This window comes from Engystomops pustulosus, chromosome 5, assembly GCF_040894005.1.
Source record: "Engystomops pustulosus chromosome 5, aEngPut4.maternal, whole genome shotgun sequence".
NCBI lineage: Eukaryota > Metazoa > Chordata > Amphibia > Anura > Leptodactylidae > Engystomops > Engystomops pustulosus.
The window spans coordinates 187,662,645-187,678,622 of NC_092415.1; the positions used below are offsets into that span (position 1 = coordinate 187,662,645).

The 15,978-nt window shown below is 44.1% G+C and overlaps 1 protein-coding gene across 13 annotated transcripts in view; it reads right to left on the minus strand.

Annotated features, from left to right (window-relative positions):
- Positions 1–6,131: 6,131 nt before the first annotated feature.
- The window catches only part of SVIL (supervillin), a 90,138-nt gene continuing 80,291 nt past the window's right edge, over positions 6,132–15,978 (minus strand). For all 13 annotated transcript variants that reach the window (XM_072154069.1, XM_072154062.1, XM_072154068.1 and 10 more), the window contains 10 exons: positions 14,354–14,630; positions 13,032–13,180; positions 12,344–12,449; positions 11,981–12,188; positions 11,013–11,146; positions 10,700–10,855; positions 8,551–8,694; positions 8,161–8,282; positions 7,848–8,003; positions 6,132–6,679 (listed from right to left, as the gene is read on the minus strand). In XM_072154069.1, coding sequence (XP_072010170.1) covers positions 6,593–6,679; positions 7,848–8,003; positions 8,161–8,282; positions 8,551–8,694; positions 10,700–10,855; positions 11,013–11,146; positions 11,981–12,188; positions 12,344–12,449; positions 13,032–13,180; positions 14,354–14,630 — 1,539 coding nt within the window. In that variant the 3' untranslated portion in view covers positions 6,132–6,592. The remainder of the gene's footprint in view (positions 6,680–7,847; positions 8,004–8,160; positions 8,283–8,550; positions 8,695–10,699; positions 10,856–11,012; positions 11,147–11,980; positions 12,189–12,343; positions 12,450–13,031; positions 13,181–14,353; positions 14,631–15,978) is intronic.

Genomic DNA, 15,978 nt, shown 5'->3' on the forward strand with positions numbered 1-15,978 from the left:
CCAAATCCTGGTCTTCACCCCTACACACTAGTGGATCAGAGCTGAGCTGAGACCAAGAGGACGAGGCGGAGGGAGCGGGATCAGCCAAAGGTAGGTCTTTTCTTTCGTTGTGTCAACTCGGGGCCCAAGGGAGAGGAGGAAGCAGGACTACAAGAGAACAATAGAAAGGTGAGTAAAGTTTTTTTTAAATAGAGAGGAGGCAGCCGAAAGTGATCCCATCTCTTGGTCTCAGCTCTGTACCTCTAGTATGTTGGGGCAGAGACCAAGTGTCGGGACAGCATGGGACAAGGACCAAAAATCGTGACTGTCCCAACGATTCTAGGAAAGTTGGGAGATATGTTAAAGGGGTCCCACCAGCTCAGTGATATTACTACCTGTACGATAAGTCCTACATTTGGGTATCTGTCAGCAGTTTTGACCATACTAAGATACTACCCTGCAGAAAAGGTAAGATACTGCTGTACACATGCATGAGTGTTATTAGTGGCAGCAGGACTGTTGGAGATACATTTGTTTTCCTGATTATAGCTGGACTTGGAACTGTGTGAGATAACCAAGCACAGCACAGCCCTTCCCCTTGAGTAACTGCTGTAGTATTCAAACAGAAGCCTTCTACGGCAAGTACAGTTGGCACTTTGCACTAGTACAATGAAGATATCTTCCACAGGAAGCCATCACAGTACTTCAAGTCAAGTTACAATCCTGGAATAGAAATGCATATGTCAAAGTCCACCTGATACTAACAAGACAGAAGAGGCAATTTGACATATTCCCTTCAAAACACATAGGTCGAACCCCCAGAGATGAAATGGTATATACTAGTATACAGCAGCTCCATAGAAGTGATAAAGGCATCTCATGTGCAACCAGTCACTCCATACACTCTGGGGGATCAGGAACCCCATTCTTATCTGTTGGGATCCCCACTGACTAGCTGGTTATTTGCATTGTGTAGGAGCAGAATGAATGCACAGGGAGCAGAATCTAAGGACTGCTGGATTTTCTTCTGGGGTCACCAGAGCTTCAATTGCTGATTGTTATAGGTGGTTAAGGGTTACACCCATTTGTTACAGGACTTGTACATTTCCAGGAGGAATAAGAGAGGAAGAGTAGAGGCAGAGAATCAGATCTTGGGGAGCCGCTGCTGTCAGGAGTAGTCCTGTGCATGGCGTTAGAAGCAGACAGCGCCATACATTATGCAATGGCCATTCCTGGTTACTGCAGCACTGTTCCCATTTAAGGGTACGTTCACACGGTTGAGTTTTACCAAATGGATTTTCAACCCTTATGTCCTATATTTCAAGTGGCGTCCAATATCAGAAAATAGGACATGTCACTTCTTTTTTCTACAAGCGGATAAAGCGTTGTGGCTACACATGACCTGTGCAGGGTATTGCAGCCCAATGTTATAGGGCAGGAGGGGCCGAGCAGATTACACATAGTATTGTATCTGCAGGCATCATGTTATAGACCAGGAGGAGCTGAGCAGATTGTACATGGTGTACTATCTGCAGGCAGCATGTTATAGAGCAGGAGGAGCTGAGCAGATTGTACATAGTGTCCTATCTGCAGGCAGCATGTTATAGAGCAGGAGGAGCTGAGCAGATTGTACATGGTGTACTATCTGCAGGCAGCATGTTATAGAGCAGGAGCAGCTGAGCAGATTGTACATGGTGTACTATCTGCAGGCAGCATGTTATAGAGCAGGAGGAGCGGAGCAGATTGTACATAGTGTCCTATCTGCAGGCAGCATGTTATAGAGCAGGAGGAGCTGAGCAGATTGTACATAGAATATTATCTACAGAGTAGGAAGAGCTGAGCATACCTACCTAAAGGAGGGGGGCAAAGGTGTAGGTGGTTTCAGAAAGAGAGGCATAAGTTGGAGTGCTGCAGAAAGGGGGATATACATGCAGTCCTCAGGTTACGTACAAGATAGGTTCTGTAGGTTTGTTCTTAAGTTGAATTTGTATGTAAGTTAGAACTGTGTATCCCCAGCCAAAAATTTTTTGGTGTCTGTGACATTAAAAATGTTGGGTTGTCATATGAACCAGGAATAACAATAAATCTTAATTACAGACACCTGTGATACCTGTTATAGCTGATTATTGTAGCCTAAGGATAAAGTACAGTAACTACCAACATCCAGAGGTCTGTTTGTAACTAGGGGTCGGGGACCGCCTGTAATAGGTTTGAGGGATATAGTTGTGGGGGCTATAGAAAGAGGAGCATAAGTTTGTGTCCCATTAAAACCTTGCGGCCCCCTCTGCACAGTGTGCTGACTCCTCTTCATTGTGACGAAGGGAACCCGTCACCAGCCACATTACTTCTGAACCACTAAACTTAGCTTATATGGGCTGTTAACTGTTTTCTAGCCAAGTCTTTATAAACTTCCAGCGCTGCCTTTATCCTGAAAAATAAAGTTTTATTCTTGGACAGCACCAGTCAGGGGGGTGGGGTATAGGGAGCTGCAGTCAAGCAGACACCCCCCCCCCCCCCTTATTATCTAGCCCACGCTTCCTTGCCTCCATGGAGATGATAACTGCCCTGCCCCTGATCTTCAATGTCTCCCTGTGATCACTTTTCAAATTTTGCACATGAGCAGCGCCTGTCCTTTCCCCTCTGGCCCTGCGTGTACCTGGAGGGAGAAAAGCACACTGCGCATGCGCAAAGTGCATTTCTCCCCCTGACTGGTGGCTGTTCAAGAATAAAACTATTTTTCTGGATAAAGGCAGCGCTGGCAGCTTATAAAGAAGTGGCTAAAAAACAGTTAACAGCCCATATGGTTAATAAGCAATTTGCGTGATGACAGGTTCTAACCCTGTATTAGGGAATTGTTGTCTAAGCACTTTCCTAAATATGAATGTATGGGGTGGTAAATTATAACAAGGACAGGGGAAGGAGGGTCGAGCTGTCAGTGATAAATATTTATTTGCCATAGTAAATTTACAAGGGCAAAGAGAAGTAATATATAATTTACATTTCTACACATTTATACCGGGATGGATCTGCCAAGTAAACATTTGTTGTCTCTTTCATCCCTCCATTAATAATATATGATCCTCCTCCTCACCTGTGAGACCTGGTACAGAGCACAGGACATGCAAGACTGAAGACCGCCATCTACTGGCCAATGGCAGAACTGCATCTGACAACAATTTGTTGCTGTAGATATTTGCATTTTCTCTACATGAATGAGGGCCATATCCTGCTCTCTCCTTTGATTGATGAGAGATACAGACATCCGGCACCCATATTAATCAGCTATTTAAGCCCAGAATACAGAAGACCAACCAAGAAGCGACAACCCCTTTAATAATTTTGGTGCATAATATCCCACGAATCCTCCTTTTAAATCCTCTCAATGTGTTTGCACCTGGGAGTCTATGACCTATCGGCCCTATGCCCATAAATGCCAGCGTGCGCCCATACAGTGTCCTACAGGAAATCCATCATCCACTACAAGCCGATACAAAGTAAACAAAGCGAACACGGAGCAAATCCTCATGAAGGGAAACCACATCAGGATCCACATTTTATATCCACGTATGGAATATCTGCAAAATCCGGATTTTCAAGTACTTTTAGACTTACCACCAGGATGAAGGACTGTATGCAGATAAGGCTGAGGGGCTCCAGGCTCCATAGGTGTTAATGAAGACTGGAGCCCTGCAGGCTCATTTGCATACAGTCCTTCATCCAGGTGGTAGATGCCCTTTAAGCTACAGGAAACAGATGCTGTGAATGTAAAAATAGGAGATTTTGAAAATGTCATATACTTGTAAAGCATAACCTCCAAACTATCCTGGATCCAGCGGGACTGACCCAGATTTTGGGGGTCTGCTCCACTGCACTGGAATGTGTGTCCCAAAATCAACAGTTATTAGAGATGAATTGGAATGGTGAAGCTGGGATCTGTCAGATCCCTGCTCCACCATTAGGCCGCTGCTGTTGCGTTGTGCAGGTATGACTGGAAGGCACAATGTGATGATATGGGAGTGCGGGCTTCACTATGTAAGGCTATGTTCACACGGTCAGTATTATATCAGTATTTGTATGACAAAACCAGAAGTGGAACCAGCATAGAAAAGTGTACTGGAAGATGTGCATCTTATTTCCATTTTGGACCCATTCTGGGTTTTGCCTTTCAAACACTGATGCAAAATACAGACTGTGTGAAAGTGGCACCAGAGCAATGGAGGTACCAGAACAGGAGGGGGATAAATATATGGTGGAGGACCTTAAGTAAAGGGGATGTCATATCTGGGGGTTTGACAGAAAAAGGGGACATTAAAAATAGGGGGGGGCCTACCGAAATAAAGGAGACATGTGAGGGTGCCATCAGGCAGGAGGATCCTTATCCATATAACAACCTCTGTGCACGGCTCCAGCACTCGGCTTGTAATAGTCTTAATGAATGAGATCAATTATTTTGTACTTTTACCAATTTGTGGTTTATGGGATACAAAGTAACTTCACATATAGAGGAATTACCAAATACTGCAGCCCACCAGGATCCATCACGTCCCTTCATATGAGGAAATGTCCATCTCCAAGGTTACAACCGATAGCGATTAGTGTGGAAATGTAAGTTGTAGCCCCCCCCACATGTCCTGCATAGAGTGTCAGCAGTATGGATACCCTTATGCTTCTCATACTCCCGGAATGGTCCCATTTTCTGACCTCAGTGACCCAAAACTCATTTTAAAGACTACATTTACTTGTGTCATTTTTAATATGAATCCCCTTGTTTAATTACTTGAAGCTGAATTATTCCTGTAGGTCAATCCTGGTATTAGGGCCCCAAATTTTCTCCTTGTGCTATTAGCACATAATCAGCTTATTGCTGTGAAGTAGCCTATGTCGTGCCCACCGTAGGTGCCAATCCCCTTACACGTCATCAGGGGGCGTGCCCCAGACGACGCGAAGGCGGGGGGACCGCCTCTCAGGGGGCAGGACTGTGAACTGCTGACCACCCATCACAACGTCGCTATACCTTTCGTCATGTGATATAACGAGACGTCCACCTGTGTGACATCACATTCTAATTAGGTCAGTAGATGCTAGGGGTGCAGACGGTAATGTTGTATAGCAGTGATGGCGAACCTTTTGGAGACCGAGTGCCCAAGCTACAACCAAAACCCATTTATATGTCGCAAAGTGCCAACGTGACATTTTAGAAGTAACTTATTGATTCCTGCTGTATCACAGGTTTTAATCGTGTTGGTGTCCTGAGTTCACCAATACAATAGAAAGATGATAGAGAAATTTGTATTGTAGCTTTCCTCCAGGGAAGGAGCTCCAATGAGAATCCATCTCTAGTCACACCTTCTTGTTCCTCCTGTAGTCCTGGCAGCCAAGGATGTTGCTTTAAAATAGCGCTGAGCATTGGCACGTCCTGGGCTGTATTGGACCACAGGAGAAAGCCTTGAGACATATCTGGCAAACTCTGTGTTGGGGTAAAGGCCTGGGTGCCCACAGAAAGGGCTCCGAGTGCCACCTCTGGCACCAGTGCCATAGGTTCGCCACCACTGTTGTATAGGATTTGGGGGGAATTATAGAGTAGGGGGGGGCTGGAAGAGATTATGCACTAGTGTCCAGCAGAAAGTTACACCCCCGGTAGATGCCATATCCCGCCGGCTCAGGGAGCGTAGGCAGAGATTTCCTTTATGGGATGCGGAGATACTACCATAAATTACTCTCACACCACAAATACTTTGTGAAGTTTTTTTTTTTTTTTAATTTGGGATCTTATATCACAAAATACAAGTTTATAGTTTACATCAGGTATTAGAAACTGAGATGTCATCTATAATAAAGTACAAATATCAGATGCTTTTTTTTTTTTTTTAAATATATTTATAACTGCTTCCAAAAAGGCAGACTACATTATCCTGTATATAAACTGTACACAAAAACAAGGCACTATACAGTCGGTTATCAGCCCCTTCAGTCTGACGGATAAGCACCAAAAAAAAAAACAAACAAACAAAAAAAATTGTGAAAAATCTTGCAGTGCTTCTGTGCGGGGATCCAGATAATGTTGCATAATGATGGGGACAGATCGCTCGGCTTTAGGGTAGAGTAGCACCCATGATGTGACCCCCATATCACTTACCACCACATGCAAAAAAAAAAACGTCTGTCACAAACGCATATGGTACGGGAGCGGTCAGCGCGGTATTGGCGTAATTGTATTCATGATTGTGCCATAACACACGAATCGTACACAGTGATTATATTGCATAGATAAATACACAGTGCTGATATAAATACATTCTATCCCGTCCGATAACACGACATTTACAAGAGAGAAAAAAAAAACACCTCCGCGAACGCCAACGTTTTACGCCCAGGAAGAAGCTTAAGTGCACGGTAGAAAGTTGTGGGGTTCCTTGTCTCCTGAGCGGCGGGTCCCCGGCGTCCGATCGCACAGCGGATGTCCGCGAGGGCCACACAGCGAATTGTGCACAAATTGTAATGACACCAAGTGCAAAATTCAGCAGAGGAGGCGGCTGGAAGACGACTGCAGGCTCACAGGTCGTCCAGCAAACCCAGAGGGGGAAGCTCCAGAGGACGGGCGCCGTCTCCCGCTCTAGAAGAGTCCTTTAGCCTTTTTGACGTTGACCTGTTTCCAGGACGGCAGCGTGTTGTATTCTTCTCGAGACATCTCTAACGCAATCTGTGAAGACATCACATTCAGAGATTGTTACAGCAGCAATATCCAAAAACTGAAGGTGTCCTTAAAAGGAAACTCATCACCTATCAGCAGAGATGAGCGGATCCGCAGATTCGGCAACCTGATGCCCCTAGATACAGGCATTGGCCATGATACCCTTTGATCATAGCTTTGGCTAGTAGCAAGAGGCATCAATTTGCCGAACTGGCTGTTCGGCCGGCAATATATCCAGGTCACTCTGACGAATCCGAACTAAGGCTACATTCACACAACTACGTGCCTGACGTACCGTGGCGCTGCTCACCCCCGCCCTACTCCATAGCGATGTATGCCGCACGGCTCTGTATTACGGCAAAAGATAGGACGTGTCCCATCTTTCTCCCGGGTGCAGATCAGCACATGTGTGGTGCCCCACCATTCCGTACCATTGCCGTCTATGGGGGCTTATATACAAGGCGTACATTCAACAGCCGTATATGCGCCCCCCATACGGCCATGTGGATGTAGCCTAAATCTGCACATTTGTTCAGCCCCACCTATCAGTACAATCAGCTGTGTTTGTATGGTCTTGCAAGGGCAATTTTACTTGAATGCCATTAAAGGGAATGGTCAGAAATAAAGTTTACCTGCAATGTCACAATCCTTTTATAGGGTCACCTATTTGTACTTCCTCCATTAACCTTTCCCATTATGTATGGAGGAGATGCAGGTCATGTGACCCACTAGAATTGACTTGACTTTTGGGACTTCCTGTAGCATCCAGTGTCCTCCCGACTCTGGACAGAAAGGGAAAGCTAACCAGGACCATTTTCAATATGACACCGTTTGTAGGAGCCACAGATCTAAAACATACAGCTGTCTGAAGTGACACTCACCCTGCAACCTCTAAAGGTGACTCGCCTCACCAGGAAAATATCACTCTTCTCTATTCATATTAACTTGAGTTTGGAGATAATTTTTTTTTCTTTATATCTTTATATGTAAACAGATTTCACATTAAAGAGGGAACTCTAGAAAGAACATTTTATACTCTACCTGAGGGGGGCCAGTAATATAATAGGGTAAAACTGGTAACAGGTTCCCTTTAAGGATCATCTCACGGACACCACATGAGTGGTTATGGTCGGAATCCCCCTTTAGAACACAGAATATTCCATTATATGATCCTTACCTCAAAATCTTTATCAGAAAGATAAATTTCAAGATTTAATGGGTCCACTCCCTCCGGCAAAGGACGGGCAAGGAGTTCTGCCAAGGGGTAGATCTTTTTGCAGAGTTTGGCCAGGACGTCCTCCACAAGGATGATCTGACTGGAGACTTCCGAGTCCTGTATATACATAAAAAATACAGCGGGTAAGTGAAACAAGCAGGACTTACCTGCACATGTGCTCAGTGCTATTCATCAAAACTATTGCTCATTCTGGGCTTATGAGTCCAGTGGACGCTCCCAAGTTTTTCAGAATTTTCAACGAAAAAAACCGCACCTTTTCCGTGATCTGTGCAATGTCCTCTCTGTGCTCCCAACTGGGGAACATGTTGGTGAAGGTGAGAGGTTCTAGGCCGGCGTGAATTAGGTAGGACTTGGGTGGTTTTTTACCGTTCTTGCCTTTAAAAAAACAAAACAAAAAGGAAACACAATAATTCATATTATTTCTAGAAATATACAATAATACATATATACAATTACATAAAGTATAAAACGCTAGTCAGCAGTTAGCATTAACAGAAAGGAAAAAAAATAAAGGCAATATCACAGTGCCGTACATAGTATAGTGGCTATGCTTGGTATGCCAGTCCCATGTATATCACCACCTGGTGGTCTCTATTGCATGAAACGGGATGAGATCAGATCTACATCATCTCTGGCCTCTCACCTTTACAATACTGTAGCACGGTCTCCATTGCACTTTTTCTGTCTGTATCCCATCGTATCCGTGCGGACCCAGTGATGTCGTCTTCTGCGGGCCACCAGCCCTGCCAGAGGTAAACCTCGTGATGGTTGTCAACAAGGAATAAAGCTGCATAAAAAAAAGATTCCTGTTCAGTGTCTCAAAGATTGGTGTCTTGCTGCTCCAATGTGTACTGGGCCCCATAGACAGTGAATGGAGCGGCAGGGCAAATGCTTTGGAGGTTTGTCCAAAATATATAAGCTATCCCCCATCCACAGGATCAGGAATAACAAGGTGAACAGTGAGGGTCTGGCTGCAGGGACCCCCACTGTTCACAAAAACACCACCAGAGCTCCATCATCGCCGCAGGTCTGCGGAGCCCCCGTCCGAACACCTAGTTATCCTCTATAGCAGTGATGGCTAACCTATGGCACTGGTGCCAGAGGTGGCACTCAGAGCCCTTTCTGTGGGCACTCAGGCCATCACCAGAGATGACTCCAGGTATCTTCCTGCAGTCCCAGACAGCCCAGGACTTGCTGTGCACAGAGATATTTTAAAGTGGGACTACTGGAGGAGTGGGAAGGTGTGGACAGATCTGGATTATCATTGTAGCTCCTGCTCCGGCCCCGACAATTCTTCCTGTTTATGGGACCTTGGCGGCAAGCTACAATGATCATCCAAATTTCTTCTATTTTCTGCTTTATTGGTCCTCAGGGTGCCAGTATCAATGAAAGCTGTTACACAGAAGTGAGTATAAATCACAAATTACATTTCTGTGTTGACACTTTGCGATAAATAAGTGGGACTTGGTTGTAGTTTGGGCACTCGGTCACTCAAAGGTTCACCATCACTGCTCTATAGTGTTGATAACCTTAACCCTTAGGACCAAAACCTTTAAACTGAAGTTAATTTATTTTGGGGAAACAGGAACCTAGGAGTTAGACCCCCCCACTGATCAGCGTGTGATCTCCATCTTATGTATAGGGCATGACATTCAAAAGGGTTTTCCAGTGACAACAAGTCATCTCCTATCTTGGGGATAACTTTCTGATAGTTGGTGGTCCTAGTGGTGGGACCACCATGGATCTTGAGAAAACTGTTCTTTTATACCCCAAATGATAGAGCTGCCGGTCAGACATACGCACCACTGCTCCATTCACGGTCTACAGCGGTTATAAAAGTAGCCAAATAGTGCGTTTACGTATCGCTGTAAGTGCCGCAGAAAGTATTAGAGCAGCGAGGAGCATGTGCAACCGGATTTGGGGTACAACTGACCCCAGTTCTTGTGATCTGTGGGGGTCCCACCACTGGGATCCAAACTGATCAGCAAGTTTTCCCTATTCACAGGACTAATTGTGGTTAGACAAGCTCTTTAATCGTGAACTTAATTAATACGAATGAAGTAGCAAAAACTATTAGCCCGAAATCCAACAATGTGGGTGTGTACAAAGACACAAGGTAATGCAAAGGGGCCAACACACTCAATAGTTAAACTGAAGACAAATAAGAAAAGAACAAGTGTGTATAGGCAAAAGGATCAAAAAACTTTATTACAATCCACAAAATACAAATAGTCCCACAATAATGCTTTAAAACCACTTAAAAGGTGTACAAGTACACATATATACAAGAAACAGAGTGGGTCCGAGCCAATAACAAGGGCCCACTCACAGCCACAGGTACGTGCACAGCACGACGGTCTGAACAAAAACCTCCCTCAAGAAGTACAAAACAGTTCAAATATGTGTGCCTAAATGGGGTCCCATGGAGTGTGTAACTATCAAGCATCCAAAGTGAGCAAACAACATAAGAGCAAGAGAGTACTACGGTAAGTGAAGATAAGGCTAGATCATATGGATACAGAAAAATAAAAAGTCCAAAAAACTCTGACATAGGACGAAACCGAAGGCACATTAAATAACAGTTTAAACCAGAGTAAAAGGAGGAAATGCTGGATAGTAAACCTGTGGCTGAAGGCACCCCACGCGTTACGTCGCCTACTTGCGACTTCCTCAGGACTAATTGTGGTTAGACAAGCTCTTTAATCGTGAACTTAATTAATACGAATGAAGTAGCAAAAACTATTAGCCCATAACAAATCCCCTATAGAGCCACAATGGCTGGGACGACTTACCTGGCTGTGAGGCTGTGTACAGGTCCTCCTGTAAGAACGGCATGGAGTTTACCACCGACGGCAACCTGGACGGATACATAAATTCTGTAGCGGTGAACTCCCCAGATGAACTTCCGAGACTGAATAACCGGGGGGTAAAGTTGAATTTTCCAGGATCTGGAATACATTTTTTAAAAACATTAATGTTTGATGTATGTAATAAGACGGCTTCTGGCACATGAAATACAAGTCCCGGGCACACAGCGAGCACAAGAGTGTAGAGTATTACAAAGCATCCGGAAAACATGTAATAATGGAGCTCCTGGGTCTGTACCTTGCAGCATGCAGTCATAGGCTTTACGGTCTCTCCTTCCCAGGGCGTCCCAGAACCCGATAGGTTCCGATCCCTCATCGCATTCGTATATAGTCACCTTGCTGCTGCTGTGCAACCCGGCTTCTAGAGGACATCTGTAGGGAGCGGATAATGAGGTTATGAGACCCCAGACCTATCTCACAGGAAAGGGGAGCACAGAAAAAACTGCAATATGAAAAAGGTAGACAACCCCTTTAAATGGATTGTACCAAAGAATTATCCACCGGAACTATCCATAGGAAAAAAAATCTGATCGGTGGGGGTCTAACAGCTGGCACAAAAAACGGAGTCCTGTTCTACCTAACTGATGCAGCCGTATGACAAGCCCTTGCCCTGATGCTATATTCAATACTATGGAAGCATTGGGAATTTCTGAGCACAGCGATCAGGTATCTCTTGCACACAAGAGTGTCAGCGGTCCCTTAGCCTCAATTTCTGACACTCCCATAGTACTGAATGGAGCAGCGTCACTCAATTACTAAGACCCCTGTTTTAGTGAACGATGATGGTTCCCCGAAGTGAAGTCTTCACCAATGTGATGGGGAATAATTAATAATAATACTTTATATGGCTCATTTAAACCCCGTAGAGCCAAGAGAGTCTCTTCCAGGCTTCATTCTAGCAGTCAATGGGAAGTCTCATCACCCGGACCCCATCAATATCCAAAGTACATCCATATTATTGCTTTAAAGGATTGTCCCAGCTGATAATACACATGGATGCCTTTTCTTTATAACAGCGCCACACCTGTCCAGTGGTGGTGTCTGGTACTGCCACAAACCTCAATCCAAGTGCATATAATGAGATGTTATGCACACACAGACGTGGACAGACGTGCGTGTCTGACCCTGTATAACTGGAGCTCAGCTTTCTGTTAGTGAACCATTCCTACAGATATTCTGGTATGGCCGGGCACCCCCCATACTCACTCTTCTTTTATTTTGTTGGCGGCCGTCCTCCCCACTTCCTTCGTGTGACTTTGTGCTTTGCAGCCGTGCCAAAGGTAGATGAGGGCTTTGTTGACATTGAGCAGTACCATGGAGGTCCGGGAGCGGAGGCTGCTGCAGTGACAGGCCACTTCTATCAGATTCCCCTCCATAGGAACCTCTCCCCGGACACAATACAGTCGCCAGTCACCTGCAAGGAGCGGACCAATATTATAGATACATCGCTGGTCATGGACCCATCAGAATCTATACAGCCCCGGATGTTATACTATAGCTAGTGACCATTACAACATTTATTACACTAAACATGAATAAATCAGCAAAACATCACGGGGCAGGACGTACTTTGCACATTTTCTTCTTCCTCTTCTCTCCTCCCAGCGTGAACAATCATCCCTCCTTTAAAACACTGAAGGAAACATGGCGGCTCCTTTCCTTGAAGGACTTGAACCTGGAAGATAAGAGATTGTTGGAACATTTTATAGACTTGCTGTATATATCTATACTAGATTCCTGCATCCTGCCCCTCAATTCAATACTACGAGAGCGCCGGAGATATCGGAGCGCTGTGTTCAGCAACATCTGAGACACCTACAGACATTAATTGTAGGGAATTAACCCCATCTGCTCTTGTGATCTGTGGGGGTCTCAGTGGTCAGACCCAGACAAATTTGATTGTTGACATTATAACTTTGGAAAGGGATATTACATAATTTTTTTTTTCTCTCTGATGCCCTTTCCTTGGGATATGATCCTCTGGTGTGTGGCACCCGGTTACCCCACCCATCAGCTGTTTCCAGCGGTTCTAGCAAGTGATCCTTTAGCATCAATGGATCTGATATGAGGCATCCTGATGATAGGTAGTCATCCTGAAAAACAAGGACCTACCCACATTCAGATCCAGAGCAATAGTTACCGTGATCCCCCAGTACAGGATGGCTCCAGTGTATGTTTCGGGCAGGACCATATAATTTCCTATATTTTTGGCAGAGAGTCACCATAACATAGGGACAATCCGGTGGCTGTGACTTACCTGTGCTCCTCTCTCCTCATCCAGCTCGATGGTCATCAGCGCGGAGGTGCCCTTCTCACTAACCGTCGAGTGTCGCCCCTGCCAGAAGAAGTAAGCGCACTTCTCCTTCCCAGCCACCCGGACATGTTCTGTCTTGTTCCGCTGCCCAACTAGATGACAAAAAAAAAAAAAAGAAAGTCCAAGAGGAAAATAAAAGGATTAAATAATTTAAAGTTATAGACTCCTGATTATTCCAGTATCTCAGCCTCTTCTCATTATCTTCTATAAAAATTACTAAATTGCAAAGTAAGACCCATTGTTTACATTCTCCGGAACCACTGCAGACATAGGTGTATACAGTATACATCATATAACATTGCATGAGTTATGCTCTAGTGGTGTGGAAAGAACATCTGTATTATACCCCAGAGCTGCACTCACTATTCTGCTGCTGGTGGTGGTGCAGTCACTTTCTTTACTTGAACTAACCCTCACTTACCGTTCTTGCATTCTACTCCAGAGTCACATTTACAATAATAAATGCTTCAGGGCTGAAATCTCCCAGCATTCTTTGTTTCTTCCCTTTATTTCAGGGCTTTATTTGTATTCTCGGAAGCATCATTTTTGCACAGACACTGTACAATAATTTAGGGCTGCTGTTAAAGATAGTACCTAGTCCAACATCCAGCAGAATTGTGAGCGCAGCTCTGGAGTATAATGCAATCTGTAACTTCTGTGACTGAACTTTTTCTGTAGATAAATTCTATACATTAAAGGGAAAAATGGTGTTTAAAAACCCTTTACTACAGACAATAGTAAGAATTTGACAGTAATCCTGCTGGTGGCTGTGACAATGGCTTTGTGACATTCAGGGCGGATAAAGCAGAAATGAATGTAATGGATCTACGTCACCGGGAATCAAAGCCAATTAGTGAAAGGAAGGAACTGGGAGCCATTAATTACACGGAGAGGGCGACGTAGAGGGGATTAGATGTATTATAAGGCGCTGGGCAGGGACAGTATAATACTGAGCATTGTACTGTTATAACCCGGGTGTCCCCTATTTATAGGACAACCACGGATTGTATCAGTGACCGGCCCTCCCTCTTATATGCAACAAGTGCCTCATAGATTGTCAGCTCCTGTGAGCAGGACCCTCCTCCTTATTGTCTCATCTGATCATGTTATAGCTCTTTTATGTCTTGTGTTGAGTGTATAGGTCACCCATGATCAGTACATCGCTGCGGAATATGATGGCGCTATATAAAGATTTATTATTATGATACATTATCAGCCCATGTTCACACACAATGACTATGCAACGACGCAGACCTTCTTCTTACCTGTAGTGCTCACCATGTATTTCCATTTCACCACATACGCGTCTCCTTCGTGGAATTGACCGATACTCTGTTTCGGGAGCCGACTGTAGTCAAATTCCAAAGTATGCCAGACGTCCACAGATACCGTCGTAACTTCATACTGCCTCCCGTCATCTCCTTCAATCAACCCGTAACCGCGAAGCACATTAAAGCCATCTAAGACTGATCCCACCGCCGCCTGGGACACGGGGACCATCAACATGACATCATAGCCCTTCACATCTTCCTGCTTCTCAACCTGTCATGGTAAATAGATAATTAGGAGACTTATTGGGTGGGATTGCAAGGAGTGGGAGGCTCATAAATTAAAATCATAAGTAAGAAAACTCATAAGTAAACATATATTTTATATACATATTACAGTATAGGATTATGGACTTAAGTTGTAGCTTAAACTTTGGGAAGTGTATTACAGTTCACAGTAACTATAACCTGCAGATGGCGAAGATTATACTCAGACCCCCCCCCCCCCTAATCTTTTGTGGGGTATAAGTAGGTGACAGGTTCCCGATACTAGACCCTCCCCCCTTTTAACGGGAACCTGTCACCTACTTATACCCCACTAACATAGCAAGCCCCACATGTAGGGTAAATGTCCTTCATAGAATTACCTCTTTAACCCCTTAACGCTGAAGCCACTTTTCACCTTCCTGACACGGCCCATTTTTTAAAATCTGACATGTGTCTATTTAAGTGGTTATAACTTTGGAACGCTTTAACATATCCAGTTGATTTTGAGATAGTTTTTTCGTGACACATTGTACTTCATGCTGGTTGAGAAATTTAATCAATATATTTAGTATTTATTTATGAAATAAATGGAAATTTGGCAAAAATTTTGAGAAAAACAATGTTTTCCAAATTCAAAATTTTCTACTTTTTGGAAAGTTGGTCGTATCACTAAAATAATTTGATAACTAACATTTTCCATATGTCTGCTTTAACTTGGCATCATTTTTCAAACCTCTTTTCCTTTATTTAGGATGTTAGGAGGCTTATAACTTTAGGTGCAATTTTTCAGATTTTCACGAAAATCATCAAAACCTACTTTTGGAGGGTCAATTTAGTTAGAAGTGACTTTATAAGGCCTACATGACAAAAAACCCCCACAAATTACACCATTTTAGAAACTACACCCCTCAAAATATTCAAAACAACCTTTGGGAATTTTGTTAACCCTTTGAGCGTTTCATGAGGGTGAAAGATAAATGAAAGTGAAATTAGAGAAATGTAATTTTATCTCACTATAGATTCATTGAACACTAAAATTTGCACCTTCACAATGGGTTAAAAAGGAAAATGCATTTTACAATGTTGAGGGCAATTCCTCCTGAGCATGCCAATACCCATTTTGTCACTGTACCCTGCTGTACGGGCACATGGGGGCACTTGGAATGGAAAGAGCGTTGTTTCGTTTTTGCAGGGCAAATATGGCTGAAAAAGTTTTCATGTGTCAGGATGAATTTGGAGAGCCATAATGGTACCAAAACAGAGGAAAGCCCCAACATGAGACACCATTTTGGAAAGTACACCCCTTGGAGAGTTTAGCAACGTGTAATTTGTGTATTTTCCCCAACAGGTGTTTG